This window comes from Amblyomma mixtum, chromosome 8, assembly GCF_055824585.1.
Source record: "Amblyomma mixtum isolate Tamu chromosome 8, ASM5582458v1, whole genome shotgun sequence".
NCBI classification, from domain to species: domain Eukaryota; kingdom Metazoa; phylum Arthropoda; class Arachnida; order Ixodida; family Ixodidae; genus Amblyomma; species Amblyomma mixtum.
This window is the reverse complement of record NC_143019.1, coordinates 19797934-19814837: the sequence shown is the minus strand read 5'-3', so window position 1 is coordinate 19814837 and position 16904 is coordinate 19797934. Positions and strand designations below refer to the sequence as shown.

Genomic DNA, 16904 nt, shown 5'->3' with positions numbered 1-16904 from the left:
CGTTAAGCCCATAAACCAACCAACCTATTGACGAGCGCTCTATCCGAGAGAATCTGTGAGCATCTGTGTGCATGTACAGGACCACGAAGGCCGACACCGTGTTTGCCCTGAGTTCCACGGGGTGGATGGAGAGCGACACGAACTGCTTCGCGGCGCCCACCGGCGTTATCGACCCTGAGGACAAGAGGGCACCAGACATGGTAATTAAGCAGCGTGCCGAACTTAGCGGAACAGTTGCCCTCTTTTGCCTCAACGACTCTTCAGGATCCTAACATTAGTGTAATGCAGGAAGGTCCATGAAAAGGAAACTTTTCTGGAAATGCATGCTGCTTGATAGATTTGAGCTACAACTTGTGATGCAAAACTATCGATAGTACTATCGATAGTTGAGACACTATCAAGCTATCGATGGTAAAAAAGACTATCGATAGTACTATCGATAGTGCGCTATCAATAGTAGTATCGACAGTACTATCGATAATGCGCTATCGATAGTTCTATTGATATTACTATCGATAGCCATATCGGTACTACTTGTTATATATAGTACTGTCAATTCTATAAAATCAGCCACGCGTACCCACTGCATCCTAAACTAGGTCTCCCGAGTGTGTGGTATGGAGTTGATGGTATGATTAACTAACAAGTCTCGCCCGTTTTCGCGGCCTGCGCGTCACCGAGCTCTGCAGACGTTCCCTACCTAAAGTTGCTGGATAAAATGTTAGCGTGCGACCGTCCTGGTTGCGAAGCGTCTGTGCGAAAAGCATTTCTGCAGCGGTTATGTCAGCAAGACGACGTCTGCACTGCACGATAGTGTGTAAGCCAGCACAACTTGTGCTGTTCGTTCTTTCATCGGATGCAGTTCTCGGTATTTTTCCGAACTGTCCCAGTGCACGTTAAAGAACCACAGCTGGTCTAAATTTACCCGGGGACCTCCGCTATGGCATCCCTCATAGCTTGAGTCTCTTTGGGATGTTAAGCCTCATGAGACCGTGGAACCAATCAGGTATCGAAAATGCTTTGGTTATGCTGGCCAACCAACGATTAATATCAATATTGTTACTATCAATAGTCTTACCATCGACAGTTATCGATAGTCTTGCTATCGATAGTGGTACTATCGATGGTAATACTATCGATATCAACACTGTCGATAGTATTACGATCGATAGTAGACTATCGATAATACTATCGATAGTCTGTCGATAGTAGCACTATCGTTGGTTTTGTACACTATCCGTAGTTCCAAAAAAACTATTGATACTATCGATAGCCAATTTTCCGATAGTTTTGCATCACTAGCTACAACACAAGGCGAAAGATGAGATCGTTATCATTATCTTCTCTGTATTTGGCCAATGTTTATGCAATATAAAGGCCTGTAGAAGGGGTGGCATTTCGCAAAATACATCACCTTAAGAAGTGCTTAAATATAGGGATCAACTGTTAGTGTTGCCTTTAGCTCCGTCCTTGTCAATCTAAGCAGCGCACGTTTAGCATATGATCACGACACCTCGTTCCCATCTGAGCCAGCTGAACGCATCACGGAGGCTCGGAATTTTTTCTGCGTTCTCGTGCTCGCTAGCCGAACGCAGTTGTCTTCGACGGGGCTCACTCTGCAATCCACTCGGCCTTCGTAGTGCACATTTATAGGCCTGACATAAACCGACGAACGAATAACCACAGTGTTGGCATTGGCGTTTTGAAAGGACCTGCGTTTGGCCAAGTCATTGAATTTAGTGATGGTATTCAGTTGTCTTAAGCGTATTAAATCTTTTGTGCGGTAACAAAATTCATACAATGCAAACACTCTGCATAGAGGATGCATTGTTAAGATCTCGTCTTGAAGTACACAGCCAGTGCCAGTAGGTTCAGGTGAGCAGGTGAGCTACAGACTCATCCGAACACCCAAATTCGGTTTCTGACAAACGTCTTCCACCTAGGAAACTCATAAGCTGGATTCGGAGCTAACAGTCTCTATTCTAACTCCTGCGTCTGCAGTGGTACGCGGTCTGCTTTCATAAGATGACGAAAAAGCTTATGGCTGATCCAAACACGTGTGGTGCAAACGGGGTCAGCTCTTCACGTAATTTGTGTCCTCGTTAATTACCACCAGGCAGGTCAATTCTTGGAGCTTAAATACAATACAATACAATACAATACATCTTTATTTTCCAGAAGACAACTGGATGGTCTCTTGGGCTAAAAGCTACACAAAAGCTTGACGAGGCCCAAGAGACCAATACAATGCCTCTTCTTACCGCTTCATTCTTGAAACAGCTCAGCCACGGCTTCGTTTTCATGGCAGCGGAGACGATGCGCTTATAAAAGACCCTTTGCGTAGCCCTGTTCAAAAAGGGCAAACAGTCTGCCGCATTTGACATACCCATGCCTGGTTGTTGCCTTTGCATACTTGCCTCTAAGCACTAGTCTCTGTAAATAGTCGTCTCATGAGCATCAGCTTCAAACTATGACGTGAAGGTGGCGGCAGACAGTGCAAAATAAAGATGGGTAAGCTCGCGGGAAACTAGAAATGTCCCCAGAACAGAAACGAAGCTTGGCACACAAAAAGAAATTTGCTTTCGCTAACGCATATCTGCCTGCGCGGCTTCGTCCAATGGTGCGCAGAAGGAAATGGCCGGCTTGATGGTGAGGAGCGTCACGTACAGCAAGCCGGACACCAGGCTGGGCCTCTCGTTCGAGCTGGGCATTCTCTTCTACAAGATGGCCAGCGCAGACCTTAAAGAGGACAAACTGCCGTTCGCCAAGTGCGTGCGTTTCACTATGGAACACAGGGATGTGGTGAGTCCTTTATTCGTTTATTCTGGCAACACTGGTGGTGATCGATTTGCGGCCGGTTTCATTGTTTGTGGTCCCAGTGTTAAACTGATCGCACAGGAGGCAGTTGCCCTTCGACCTTGTAATGCCCTTCTCGCAAGGACACGCTCCCAAAGATTACCCTGACAACGTGACGTTCTCCTCGCAGCTTCTCGAAACTTTCTGCGCTGCCGAAATCTGATTATAAGGAAAGAGGGACCAATAATTTGCGTGCGTTCTCGCTAATGAACACTGCACGATAGGGCACGGGTTCGGGTGGCGGACATGATACGTATCCATTTCCTAGAGATTGGTTATCGCTGACGCACCTTTAGTTATTCCAGCCCTTGGCTTGCAGATCCACCAACCCCTGCAGTAATTTACAGTGCGCCACAGCACTGATGCGAATGGATGCTCTTCTTCTAGCTGTAGCTGTGCTTCACTGCATTATCAGAATAGCAGAGTCCTTATATTAGGCCGATTACCTGTACTGATTGGGTAGCTGTGCTTCACTGCATTTTCAGAATAGCAGAGTCCTTATATTGGGCCGATTACCTGTACTGCTTGGGTAGCTGTGCTTCACTGCATTATCAGAATAGCAGAGTCCTTATATTAGGCCGATTACCTGTACTGATTGGGTAGCTCTGCTTCACTGCATTTTCGAAATAGCAGAGTCCTTAATCCTTATATTGGGCCGATTACCTCCTTCTTGGGAAGGAATCACAGTGCGCAGGAGATATCCATTCTCTTCGCTTCTCGTCAAAGCCACACTGCATCTACCTGAGAGGCAGTTGATCAAAGTGGCTTGCAGGTGCTCACTTTCACGCAGAATACAAGTATTATAGCTTTGCTTTACATAGTACACTGGCCGAGTGAAGCTCAAGACCATCGCGCTATGGTAACACAAAAACTTACCTTCGGCAAAGACTTCGCTTAAATCATCAATAACAAATTGCTGGGTTTACGCAACGTCATTATTAAGCCGTGCTTTAAAATGTGGCGCCCGTACGTTGGCCCTCATAAACAAGGCTACGCCGCTTCACTTCGTCCCGCAGTTGTCAGTTGAAGACAGCAATCGATGGCGGAGCTATCATAATCCCGCACTGTCAACAGCAGAAACACACTCCCGTCAGGTTACATATTTCGGCTTGGAAAGTACCGAGTAAAATACGAAACCCGAAAAGCGAGAAGCTTACACACACACAGTGCTGAAAACTTCGAAGTTGGCTGAAACAAACTCTCTCAGTTATGCACGCCGTTAATATACAGGATCTGTTCTGAAAGTAGTAGGACTCATTTTTTCCTGGGCGAACGGGCGGACGAGAGGCGGTCTGCGCGTTCAAGATCGTTGAAGGGGGATATTGAGAATGCTGGGGAAAATCGCCAGTCGGCTCTCGGCCGTTGAAGAGAGCAGGTCGCTTGTACTGTGAACCCCGGTCGAAACGTCTCGTCACGTAGAATCATAGAGCGTTTACCGGATCAGCGATACGCAATCTAATTTTGTTTAAGTCTTGGTAAAGGGGGCAAAGAGACTCACGACATGATTAAGGAGGCCTACAGTGACGCTGCCATGGATAGACCAGGTGTTTTTGGAGTGGCGCAAGCTGCTTCGAGAGGGTAAGGAAGGAGTGGAAGTCTACGACCGCTCCGGACACCCTTCGACCAGCAAGACCAACGAAAATGTGTAGCGAGTGAAACATTTTCTGAACAGTGATTGTAGGATGAGTATCAGAATGATTGCTGATGACTTGAGCATTCCTCAAACCCAAGTTCTTGAGATCGTGACAGAAAACTTAGCCACGAGGAAAGTGTGCGCAAAGTTGGTGCCGGGAGTATTGTCAGAGGAGCAAAAGGCCAACCGGAAAGCGATCTGCCAGGATCTTCTTCATCATGTGAATGAGGGCTCCGATTTTTTGCCCAGCACAAGGCGGGAACGCTGCCTCAGCCCCCCTACAGCCCCGACTGGGCCCCGCCAAACTTTTTTCTTTTCCCGAGAATAAAATTGACGCTCAAGGGGAAAGATTACAGATCGGTAGAGGCTGTTCAACAGGCCGTGACGAGGGAGCTAAACAGCATTCCGGTCCAGGCGTTCCTGGAGGCGTACGAAAACTGGAAAACTCATTACCAGCAGCGTGTAGGTGCGGAAGGGTGCTACTTTGAAAAATTCTAATCGTTTGATCTCATGAATAAATTTGATTTAAAAAAATCAGTCCTACTACTTTCAGAACAAACCCTGTATGCATGTGCCTTCGCATATACGTAAAATATTCCAGCTCGTCCATGCATTCATCTAGCGAGCCAGTCGTTGTGTATGCCGAAATTCGGGTTGGGCGCAGGAGTGTGCTTGCGATTAAAAATACTGCTACGCGATGCGAGCCAAGCAGAGACTGCTGCAAAGGAATCACGTGACCCAGCTGCTGCAATCCGTTCCTCGCACCTCCATTTTGGGTGCGGAGAAAGAGAAAGAAAGAAAGAAAGAAAGGAAGAAAGGAAAAGAAAGAATAATGAAAAAAGAGAGAAGGAAAGAAAGGAGAAAGGAAAGAAAGAAAGAGAGAAAGAAAGAAATAAAAAAGAAAGAAAGAAAGAAAGAAGGAAAGAAAGATGGAAAGAAAAGAAAGAAAAAGAAAGAAAGAAAGAAAGAAAGAAAGAAAGAAAGAAAGATGGAAAGAAAAGAAAGAGAATGAAAGAAAGAAAGAAAGAAAGAAAGAAGAAAGAAAGAAAGAAAGAAAGAAAGAAAGAAAGAAAGAAAGAAAGAAAGAAAGAAAGAAAGAAAGAAAGAAAGAAAGAAAGAAAGAAAGAAAGAAAGAAAGAAAGAAAGAAAGAAAGAAAGAAAGAAAGAAAGAAAGAAAGAAAGAAAGAAAGAAAGAAAGAAGGGGCATTATGGGTCTACAAGAGAGGTTAGGTCCGCAAGGGTATTCGGAAATGGGTAGTGGTCCCAGGTCTTTACTTCTGCGAACGTATTTATGTGCTTAGGGCCAGTTGTTAAGTCCTAGATAAAAATATTAGAGATCGGTTGACAAATTAGCACTATCAAAGCCTCAAACGAGGCAGTACATGTGGAATGGACTCCGCAACGTTCTAAACCTCGGAAACCTCAGCACAGTACCTTATTAAAAACTTATGACGAAACTGGGTGATAGATTTTTATCACAAACCAGCAAACAGAAGTATCATACTTTCACAAACCAGCAAACAGAAGTATCATACTTTTAAACATTGTTGTTGTTTTTTTCATGTCAACTCCCACAAAAATAAAGGCCGTCATATTTCTTTGGCTGGCTTGCCCTTGCGTGGAAACCGCGTAGGCTGCCACCAATCGCGGCCGCTCTACGATGACATCAGCGGCACAATAGTGCTGACCACAGCGGGATTCGCCAGGAGCAACAACGTCTGCGCTCCGTCTGGCACTGACTGCCACCGCTCGAATGCCCGATTACGCTAAATTTTTTAATGGTGTCACCGGGGAATCATGACCCTGGACTATCAAGTCTGTTTTTAGAACTCCGTGCATGTTGTTCAGCACTTTGAATAAGGAAAAGATTAGAAAATACTGATTCTTTATCGCCTTCTCTTTTCAGCCCTGCGGGCCGAATTACCCGCTAAAATGGCAGTCTGGCGCGTTCTATGGACAGGTGCCTAACAACAAGGCCTACGTGTACGTCATTGATGGTCAGTCAACCCTGAAAAGCAAGGTTAGTTATCGAAAGTCAATTTTCATCACTTCCTTTATATACCAGGTGTCCCAGCTAAATGTAACCAAGCTTTTAAAAAACACGGGGTGTCCTAGCCGTCTGAAACCAAATGAGGGTTGTTTAGAGTAGCGTGACCTACTCTGCAGTATTTTTTTCGTTCTTCAAGGTGGACTAATTAGTTAAGCTTTATTAACTAACTTTTTAATTATTGACTTCAGGAACAAAGTTTCAATGAAAAAGTTGTAGATCGCTTTGAGAAACAGCTTACTAAGATATTTGCAGCAAAGTAATATTTACGTAAAGTAGTTTTTTTACCGGCCTTTAACCATAATCCGCACAATAAGAAAAAGCTTCCACATGAAAACTAGATCTGCCACTTCGACGTCCCAAGACGCGCCTTAAAGAATAAAATTCATTTTTTCTGAAGTCCTCTCCTCGATGAGACATTGGGTGCACATTGGGGCAGAGAAGTGAGCGAGCAGCTGGTCACGTGTCAACTTTCTCTTAAGGCCAAAAAGTGAAGCTACGTAAATCGTAACTTGACGGAAACAGCACTACTAGCGGTTTTTCGATGTGATCTAAAACTTTTGCTTTCACACTTTCTTCCTGAAGTCAATAATTAAAAAGTTAGCTAATTAAACTTAACTAATGAATCAACTTTGAAGAGTGAAAAAAATACTCAAGACTAGGCCACGCGAGTATGAACAACCCTTAGTTTGTTTCACTGGACTAGGACACTTCGCCTTTTTTAAAACTTTGGTTACATTTAGCTGGGACACCCGGTATATATACTCCTTACCAGTTCAGTGCTGCGTGTTCGCTTTCCACGTTCTTCCCAAGGCTTTGGCGCAAATGATAGCTCATCGCTTCAGACCATTCAGCCAAGAGTTTCCTAACACTCTGACTGCCTTGTCTTTGTTTAAGCACCACAGACAAACGACCATATCGTTTTTTATTCATCAACAGCCAGTGCTGCGTTACGGAGTCACAATCACTCCTTGCGACCTGATGCGTGCGTCGCTATGGGATTGATGGCGACGTTCTTGGGTACTCCGCGAGAGAACACAGTGCACGTATTGAGAACTGTATTGGGATGTGTCGGGTTAGTTTGGAGGATTGCATTTTCGGCTTCTCTTAGATTCTGCTTGGGCTTTGCGATGTCCGCGTTGAAATAACCAACTGCAGCATTAGTGGTAGATACTGACTTATGTTCCCCCCCCCCTACCCCTTAATTCAGAAGCTATTAATGCGTTAGCACTACTACCGCCATGTCCATCTGGCGTTGTACGATGCTGGTGAGCTGAATGTGGGAGGAGTGTGGGCCGGAGTGACAAGGAGGTTCGGCGGCCACTCGGAAAAGTGGAGTGGAGAGGTCTGAGTAAGGTTTGGCATGATGCATGATGGAAGTGATGTCAGCAAGGTATCGGCACATGCACTTCCTACGTGGTGAAGGCATGCGTGCACGTTCAAGGCACGACCATGCGCACGGCGTGGTGACGTCGTCACTCATCCATAAGGTTCAACCGCTTTCGCGGTGCCACCCGCTCCCTAGCCTCTCCCAGCCCAGGCGTACACCCTCTCCACCCGGGCAGGCATGCTCATTTGCACGGACTCTCTCAAACGACGATGACAAGTACGCTTTCCTGGGAACATTCGCTTTAACACCTTGCGCTGCAAATATTTGCCGTGAGCTAAAACACGGAAAAGCGATATGTACCCCTCGCGACAAGTCCTTTGCAGAATGGCGAAGGTAAGCTGTAAGCTTATTGAAAACCTACCGCGCAAATAATCACACGACGACGCAGCTTTCGCGCGCGTAGTTCGCTTAGAGAACAAAGAATATTTCCTGATAACGACGAGGACGTACACTGAAACCACATCAGTCACTTCCTGGGAGACCTGATTCACTCAAGTCTCTGGGTGGTCGACCTTCTTGTGCTAGCCGTACGCCTAACGCCACCGTTGTTCTGTTTCTCAAGTTTTTGGTAAAAAAAAACAGCCAGAGCCCTTAAAAATATGCGCACAACAAGTTTTCGCCGAGCACACCTTTTACGGGCACGTGACGCTCTCACGAACATGAGAGACAACAGTGCTCCAAACGCGCCTTCTCACACTGGTCCTTCTCTGCAGGTGGGAAGTTCTAGGGGGCGCAGCTGTGGGGCTTTCTGGGATGAACTTGGTCACTTGTGTAGTTTTGTATCATTCATTCCAATGACACCCATACTTGAATGCGCTTCTTGCGTGGGACATGCTATAGCATTCTTTTACTGTGCGAGCGAGCTTGCTGAAGGCGGGCCGCTTAAAGAGTCATAAATCTACACGTTCAGAGCATTCTTAGAAACTTCAAATTACTGCCCTGTGCAGCCGATTTCCCTAATTTAAATCGGATTATCATCCGGCTCCCACCTTTTTTTTTTAATTCTCCGCAGACAGTGGGAGGAATCGACCAACCCATGGAGCGCCTTTCAGGCAGTCGCGTGGCGGCTTTGCTTTTGCTTTTATTTTGTTTTTTAGGTTTCTGTGAATAAATAGACATAGTCAGAGACTACATAGCTGCATATTAGACCCACAGAAATAAAAATACGCGTGGACTCTTTGCTTTCGCCGATCACTACGTATCACTCCGCCGATGACAGAGCGGCAAGCCGCCACGGGGCTGGTTGGATGGGTGGCTGACTCCTTCCACCGTATGCGGGGAATTAAAAAAAAAAGGCGGGAGCCGGGACGTTTAATCGGATTTAAATTAGGAAAATCGGCCGCACAGGACAAAAATGCGAACTTTCTGAAAACGCTCGGGACGTGTAGATCGAGCTCCAGCTGTAAAAATACGTGTTCAGATTCCTCTTCGATGCTCGTTTAATGATTTCGCGTTACTGCTGCTGTGGTCGCAGAATCTGTTCGTCTGGTGTACTGCGATGCCGCTGAGCAAAATGGGGGAAGACAGTAGGAGAGAGGGACGAACAGGCGCGGCGTCCAGTCGGAGAAGTGGAGTGGTGGAGGCGCGGTCAGAAGTGTGTACAGGGTGTGGAGAGGCGTAAAGTGCTGGCAGTGAAAAGTGGGAGCTGGGTGAGAGAGTTCTAAGTGTAGAGGAGTACAGTGGGTAGGATAGACAAGAGGATAGCAGGTACGCTGAGAGAGTGCTCAATGAGAGAGAGCAGGGACTCGCACCATCAGCTGCAGGGCTTCCGCGAAGAATGCACTGCGCGTGGAGAACACGTGTACACATTGTGTACACATGCTTATTCACATTAAGATTGTGGTAACGTTATAAGATCATTTGACCTAGGTGGCTCAGCTGCCACGTAAGTAGCTTCTCTGGGGATTTTTCTTTGTTTTGTATTCTTAGCTCATGGGCAACGCCGCCGAAGACTCGCTGGTTTTTCTGCGACATGGGGCCTCAACGCTGTAGGGTTAAAATTTGCTACATTGGCACAAGCTAGCAATATATCCAGCCCCTGTGTACAGCGTTTATTGATTACGAGAAAGCATTGGACTCGGTAGAAGCCTCAGCAGTCATGCAGGCACTGCGAAAGCAGGGTGTAGAAGAGTGTTATGTGAAAACATTAGAAGATCATTATAACGATTGCACAGCGACCATAGTTCTCCATAAAGTCAGCAATAAAATTCCAATAAGGAAAGGTGTCCGGCAGGGAGACACGATCTCGCCTATGCTATTCACCGCCTGTTTACAGGAGCTATTCCGGGGCCTGAAATAGGAACAGTTAGGGTAAGAGTTTATGAAGAATATCTAAGTAATCTGCGATTCGCTGTTGACATTGCCTTGGGACAAGAACTGCAAAGCATGATCGATGAGTTAGACAGGCAGAGCAGAACGGTGGGGCTAAAAATTAACATGCAGAAAACCAAAGTAATATTGAACTGTCTAGCCACAGAACAGCAGTTCGCAATTGGTGGCGGGGTGCTGGTAGTAGTAAGAGAATATGTCTACTTAGGGCAGGCAGTGACAGCTGATCTAGATCATGAGAGGGAAATAACTAGAAGAATAAGAATGGGGTGGAGCGCATATGGCGGGTTCTCTCACATCATGAGTGGCAGTTTACCAATATATCTCAAGAGAAAAGTATACAACAGCTGTATCTTACCGGTACCCACCTATGGGGCAGAAACGTGGAGGCTAACATAGAGGGTTCAGCTTATGGTAAGGAAGGTAGGTTAACGTCAGAGGAAGAAATGGGCTTGGGCAGGGCATGTAATGCGAAGGCAAGATAACCGCTAGTCCTTAAGGGTGACGGAATGATGATGATAATGATGATGAGCAATGCGGCGACAGAATGAAAGAGGCGGATACTTGGGAGTGTAACTTGACAGGTGAAAGCGATGAATGGAACAGGCGGCTTTGTTCTGCACGGCCCAGCCTTCGTTTTGGTTTGCTGTGTCTGGCGACGTGGTTTGCACGGGAAGAGAGACCTGTTTCGCAAAAGCCCTACCGGTGGCAGCACCTGCCATCGCAGCCCAGTGGCGAATCGCTTGGGTACACCACTTGGGTATGTGCCGTGCCACTAGGACCTCCGGGGATCTATGAATGTCAAGTAGAGGTTGATCAATTCAGCATATATGGCACTAACCCCGTTTACTCCATCTCGTCATACCCTTCAAGCGGGGAATAAGTGTCCCCCATAGTTTTAGTGCGTTAGTAATAACGTCCCCATTCATCGATTTCGCCGATCTTTGTCCGAAGGCTGCCTGACCTTCAACACTGAGCATCGATCCGTTCACGCATTTTGTTTTTAACTTCGTTTTAAATTTTGTGCAACGAAGCATTTTTGTTAGTTAATTGCACATGCCATCGCTTTTATCCGCAATTTTAGCCGCTTACACATTTCTATTCACTCTGATTCGCTGTTGCTTACAGTTTCCAAACTGGATAGCTTAATTAACGCGTCCGCATGTGTATTTCCACCACCCTGCACCCCTAAATTTCTAATAAAACAAAACAGCAACCCCCAAACCATGCTCAAATTTCTCATTGCTCGCTGTCTTACGATCCACCAAACAGAGCAACCTCGACTGAGTTTCATCCATGGTCTTCGCAGTTTTCCACCTTGAAGAGCGACTTGGACCTTCGGCCGAAGATGCCCTGGTTAGTGAACGACGTGCACCTCGGCTCCTATGACAAGAATTGCTCCGCCACATCTGACCCCTTCTCGCGTCTGAAGTTCCTCAAAGGAAAGGAGGTGTTCAATATACACTGAAGGTCACCAAGGGGAAAGAAGGCTGGTGCTGGTGGGAAGGCAAAGAGCATTAATAAGAGGTCTTTCGGCGCGTGGTCTTCATCCCTGTCTCACAAATAGTTGACAGTTGTCTGGAAGCTAGCAGTCGTAAGCGACAGTTTCCACATCTGTACTGTTGGCTCGCTAGTGCTTGACATCTGTACACTTATGGCAGCTGTCGCCTATCGTTCGCATAGCTTCGACTACACGGCCACGCTATGGCCCTGTCGCCCTATCTGAGGCTCTTCTACCTTTCGCACTTTTCTTCGTGACGAAAGTTCTTGTTCTCCATTGATTATTGCGATTGCGTTGTTTTCTAATGCAAATTGTATGGTTCTTCCTAGCTGTTCTTTCACTTCAGGTCCCTCTTAAAGCTACTTGCGAGATTTCCCGGCGTCAGCGGTATAGATACCTACTTGCCAATGCTCGCCAATGGCGTGGACGAAGGAACTATAAGGTTATAAGGTTGGAATGCAGCCGGCATATATAGGCATTTGCGAATAACGTGATGTAATTAGAGTGCTTGTTTGGCGGCGCCTCAGATAGGGCGGTAGTGCCTCTGCGCGGTGCCAAAATTTGTTTGTGTAGTCGAACCTATGCGAGCAATAGGCGAGTTTTCACTGGTGTACAGACATTTAAGGGCGCTTCCCTTTACACTGTTCTCTAAACAAATGTAGGTAATTTAGTATTTTTTTCCGAACATATTATAATTTGGCGTGAACTGCACAAGTTACTGCTAAGTGCAATGCTCTTAACACTGCATTTTTTCAGGCTTGCTGCGCATCGTTTCTATTTATGGTGCGCACCTTTGTGTCCTCTCCACCACAGAATAATAATTTTCGAATAATTGGAATAAAATCTTATCTTGCCATAACCTCGTCCTACCGAGTGTTTTCAGTTTTGTGCCAGTGAAATGCGCGAAATACACTAGTAATAATAAAAATACTACTGCAATTACGAAGGGGTCCCAGTAGAACAGTGCCGTATACGGGACCACCTTTTAATCTTCCCTTGAGCGTTACGGCACTGCGAGCAGTAATGAATTTAATCTGACTTTCTCATTTATACGGCATCACGGGAAATGCCTTCCTTGAATTCTTCATTCAAGAGTTCTCACCGGTAGACTCAAGGCTGCGTTGTTTTTTTGTTTTTTTTCAGGAGTAAATGATAGAGCATAACCGTTTCGCACTGAAGTAAGCCTTCGACCTAAATACCCTTAAACTCTCTTCTGGGCCCAGTTTAGATGCCACATTTTTTAAAAATTAGGATTTTTCGCACACAACGCAGATACCGGATTTTCTGCACAATGGGAGCCGTACGCTGTCACCTAATATAAATACAAAACTGTCTACTTGCCTGCTGTGACAAGTGGTCTTGAAAATGTCTAAAAACGTATAACTGGGACGAAGATACCCTCTGCGCATTGTTGGCCGGAGGAAAAAGTGTGACGTATACTACTTGGCAAGAGTGAGAGCCTGCCATAAGCATGAAGAATTTGAAAAAAAAAATATGCCGGCCATGCGGGAGCCTCCACTGCCACTCCTTCCCCAGTCGGTAAGTGCGAAAACCGCGTCCCTCTCGTCCATCTATCCTGAATCCTGGCAAGTAATCATTCAGGGGATAGGCGCAATGATACCGAGAACTTGTTTCATGGAACCATTTGTGTTAACTTTTCCTCGGTAGCCTTCCTCTGGGTTCACACCGTGGCAACCACTTTGCGGTTTCGCATTCCTCACAAGGTAGATGTACAATGGTAGCGTAGGCTCCATAGAAGCCCATACGTTCAAAACATGGCGGCTTGTGGTGCGCAGCCAGCGCCGTCTTTAATGCGTGGACAACTAAAAAGTGACCTCATAAATAAAACAAAAACGCGACGTCGAAGTCACGTGTTTTAGTGACGTCATATTCGTGACGTCAGCGTCACGTGCTGCTTGGCGGAAAAAAACTGCTGAACGCCGCGGCTTCAGCGCGACACCCGACACGAGAACGAAGAAAGAAGACACGACGAGTGCCGACCACCAACGCTATTTTTAGGTAGTCAGTTCTCGTTGTACCTTTTTCCTTCGTCCTCGCCTCAGGTGTCGCGCTCACGTCCTTGGGAAAGCGATGAAATGTGACGCCGCCAGACAGGTTATCGCTAGCACATCGTGCAACCACACACCTCTTTTTTGCGTACGGGGCCCCATGGCCACAGACGATGCCCTTTGGGGGCAAACGCGACAGAACCGCCCCCAACCGAACGAAACTACAAAGAAGCGCCGGCAAAAGGGAAAAGCGGAAACTGTACACGAACGATGCACACCAAGAACTCAAGCAACAAGCAACGAGGAAAAAGTAGGGCTAGCAGAATCGAGTTTCAAACAAAAGCAAGCAGAATGGTCAAAAGATATGACAAGGGTATGACATCAGAGCACCGTCAACCTTGTGCATCGTCCCGCTTACCATTGCCGCTGCTCTGAGCGAACGCTGTCATAAAATTTTTACAAAGCAAGCGCTATACTTTCGAACAAAATGCAGACAACTAAAACATTTTGAAAAGGAATCACTGCAATTGTTTTTGAATGCTTTTGAAACACAAAATATGTCCTAATTATTTTCCTCTTCTAGTCGTGTTTGTCCACTCATTTCATTTTGGCGCTTTAGTTCCACCCCTAATTTGATGTCGCTAGCACTTGGTTCTGGACCGCATTCGAGCTCCGGCTTCGCGACCTATTTCAATTGACCTTGTTCCTCAGCTTACCCTATAACCACCCCAGCCACTTTGCAACCTCCACCTTCTCTCTCGCACATTCCCTCTACCTCCTTCCTCCTAAACGATTAACCTCAATTTTCCCCCTCCTCTCCTAGTCACCTGCCGGCCATTCCATTTAATTCAAGTAATTAGGATCAACTAAATTAACTCACTAATTAATACTGGTCTTAAGGCCGCCGCGGTGACTCAGTGGTTACTGCATTCGGCTACTGACCCGAAAGACGAGAGTTCGATCCCGACCGCGGCGGCTGAATTTCGATGAAGGCGAAATTCCAGAGACCCGTGTACTGTGCGATGTCAGTGCACGTTAAAGAATTCCAGGTGGTCGAAATTTCCGGAGCCCTTCACTACGGCGTCCCTCATAGCCTGAGTTGCTTTGGGACATTAAACCCCACTAAACCAAACCAATAGTGGTCTTAAGACTCTGGGAATTCTTAATTAAGATAATGGCAATATAGACCCTGCTGCAGGGTCAATTCCCTGATCACGTCATCAGGGTACCGTGACTTCAACTGAGCACTCAGAGAGCACCGCCAACTTTGAAATTCCCCACGAAATTCCATAATTGGTTGAGAGAGTTCACATGACCTTGTAACCTCATCCGAGCCTGCCAAGCGTACAAGGCGGCATTTTCTCATCGGATTGTGAGCAAACTGCCTACCATTGCCAAATTCAATGTAGTTGCCTCCTGACCACCCTAACGTTACGCATGAGCCTTACGGGAGCTCGAGAAGAGCAGCCCGAGTCTCGCAAGCCCCACCATTGGCTGTGTTTGAAGCTGCCACCTGCCGGGGCAGTGAAGCGTCGCTTAACCGCTCCACCACTGCGCCAGTAAGTGTATGGAGACTCCCCGCGATATAGTATGAATGCGATTAAGAGAGTCGTGACGTCAACACCGCGTGACCACAAGTGGACCAACCATAGGGCATTGCCAAAGTTGAAAATGTGAGGACCCCCAAAATTTTGATGTTGGCTCAATCCCCGAAAATTCTTAAGGAACCCCAAAACATTGGAAGTAGGCCCACCCTAGGAAATGGATTAAAGTGGATTAGTGGATCGCATCAGTATAATTCCGTATAATAATCCAACCGAAGTTACTGGAACATTCTAGAAGGTTATGACGCATGCATACACTCTAAGGGCAATGCAACCGGTTCCGACCGGAGTTTTGGCGGGAAAATCGCAAGAACAACACTAGACACTCATTGTAGACACTAAAGCAGGAAAACTAAGCACTATATCATCTTCTTCTTTAAGAATGCGGTTAAGAAGGCCCTTGAGTTTTCACTGAGGGTGCGGTACAGGTTCCGCAAATGCGTTGTCTTGATTTAAGCTCAGTATCCTCGTGTTTCATTAGTGTTGAACGTAGACAAAGTAACGGGATAGTGATGCTGAATCAGCCTGCACTATATGCGGCCCGTAGCATCGAAGAAATGATAGCCCTTCTAATTAAGCTTCGCGCATGCAGTGAGCATAGAAAGAGTTGGGTTCGTTTTGCATGAAAAAGAAATACCAGACATTTAAAGGAGTCCTAAAATTCTGCCACGTATTGTCCCGTCTGCTCGCGGCGCTGTTACCGCGTTGAAGGCTACCGGACCCAGCACAAGATTACAGTAATGGTGCGTTAAGATTTTCAAATTTTTTACGAGATAAAGGAGTACTGTAAAAAAATTAAGCCTGCTACAAGGAGGATTCCGGAATTATGGGGATCTTTACCGTGCGCTCACATCGCGAAGTGCATGGGCGTTTTTCTATGTCACCTCAAATATGGCCGCCGCGACAGCATTGTAACCTGCGACCCTGAGATGAACAGATCGACGCCAAAGCCACTAAGCTACCTCGACGGGTACTTGTCACTGTCCTGCATCATTTGATCGCGTCCCAAGAAAGTAAGTTGCTGAGCAGTAGCTATCTGCGCTCTCGCGAGAAAGCAAGCCGCCCTATTAAGACACCTATCTTGGTTGACGCAGTGGCAGTTATTGTGGCGCATCAGAACATTCGAAAAAATACATAGGAAGGAATGACTTCTATTTTACATAGTTGGTTCGTTCGCATAGGTTGAGAAAGCGGGATGTTCGGCAGAAGTAAAGGAGCGTGAGAAAAGTGTCAAACCGCTCAAGTGCTTGAACGTCAAACGCACTCAGTAACATTACATACAAATGCGAATGCCCACAGAGAACACACTGCGGCTTCATCGTAAACAGCGCAATTAAAACATCCCAGCAGTGGCTCGAAACAATGAAACTTAAAAGCCGTTTTTGAGGCGTGCTTTGCAACACTCGTATAAAATTATTAGGCTTGTACCAATTATCATTGCAACAATCTGTGAGCAGTGCGGTAGGGGACAGCAAACAGTTATCAAGTTTGGTTTGGTTTATTGGGGTTTAACGTCCCAAAGCAACTCAGGCTATA

General features: G+C 46.3%; 1 protein-coding gene across 1 annotated transcript in view; it reads left to right on the top strand.

Moving 5' to 3' along the window:
- LOC149331573 (uncharacterized) overlaps positions 1-11722 on the top strand; it is a 38587-nt gene extending 26865 nt beyond the window's left edge. Inside the window, exons 7-10 of the mRNA XM_089557372.1 lie at positions 80-200; positions 2629-2802; positions 6396-6509; positions 11564-11722. Coding sequence (XP_089413498.1) covers positions 80-200; positions 2629-2802; positions 6396-6509; positions 11564-11722 — 568 coding nt within the window. The remainder of the gene's footprint in view (positions 1-79; positions 201-2628; positions 2803-6395; positions 6510-11563) is intronic.
- Positions 11723-16904: the final 5182 nt, after the last annotated feature.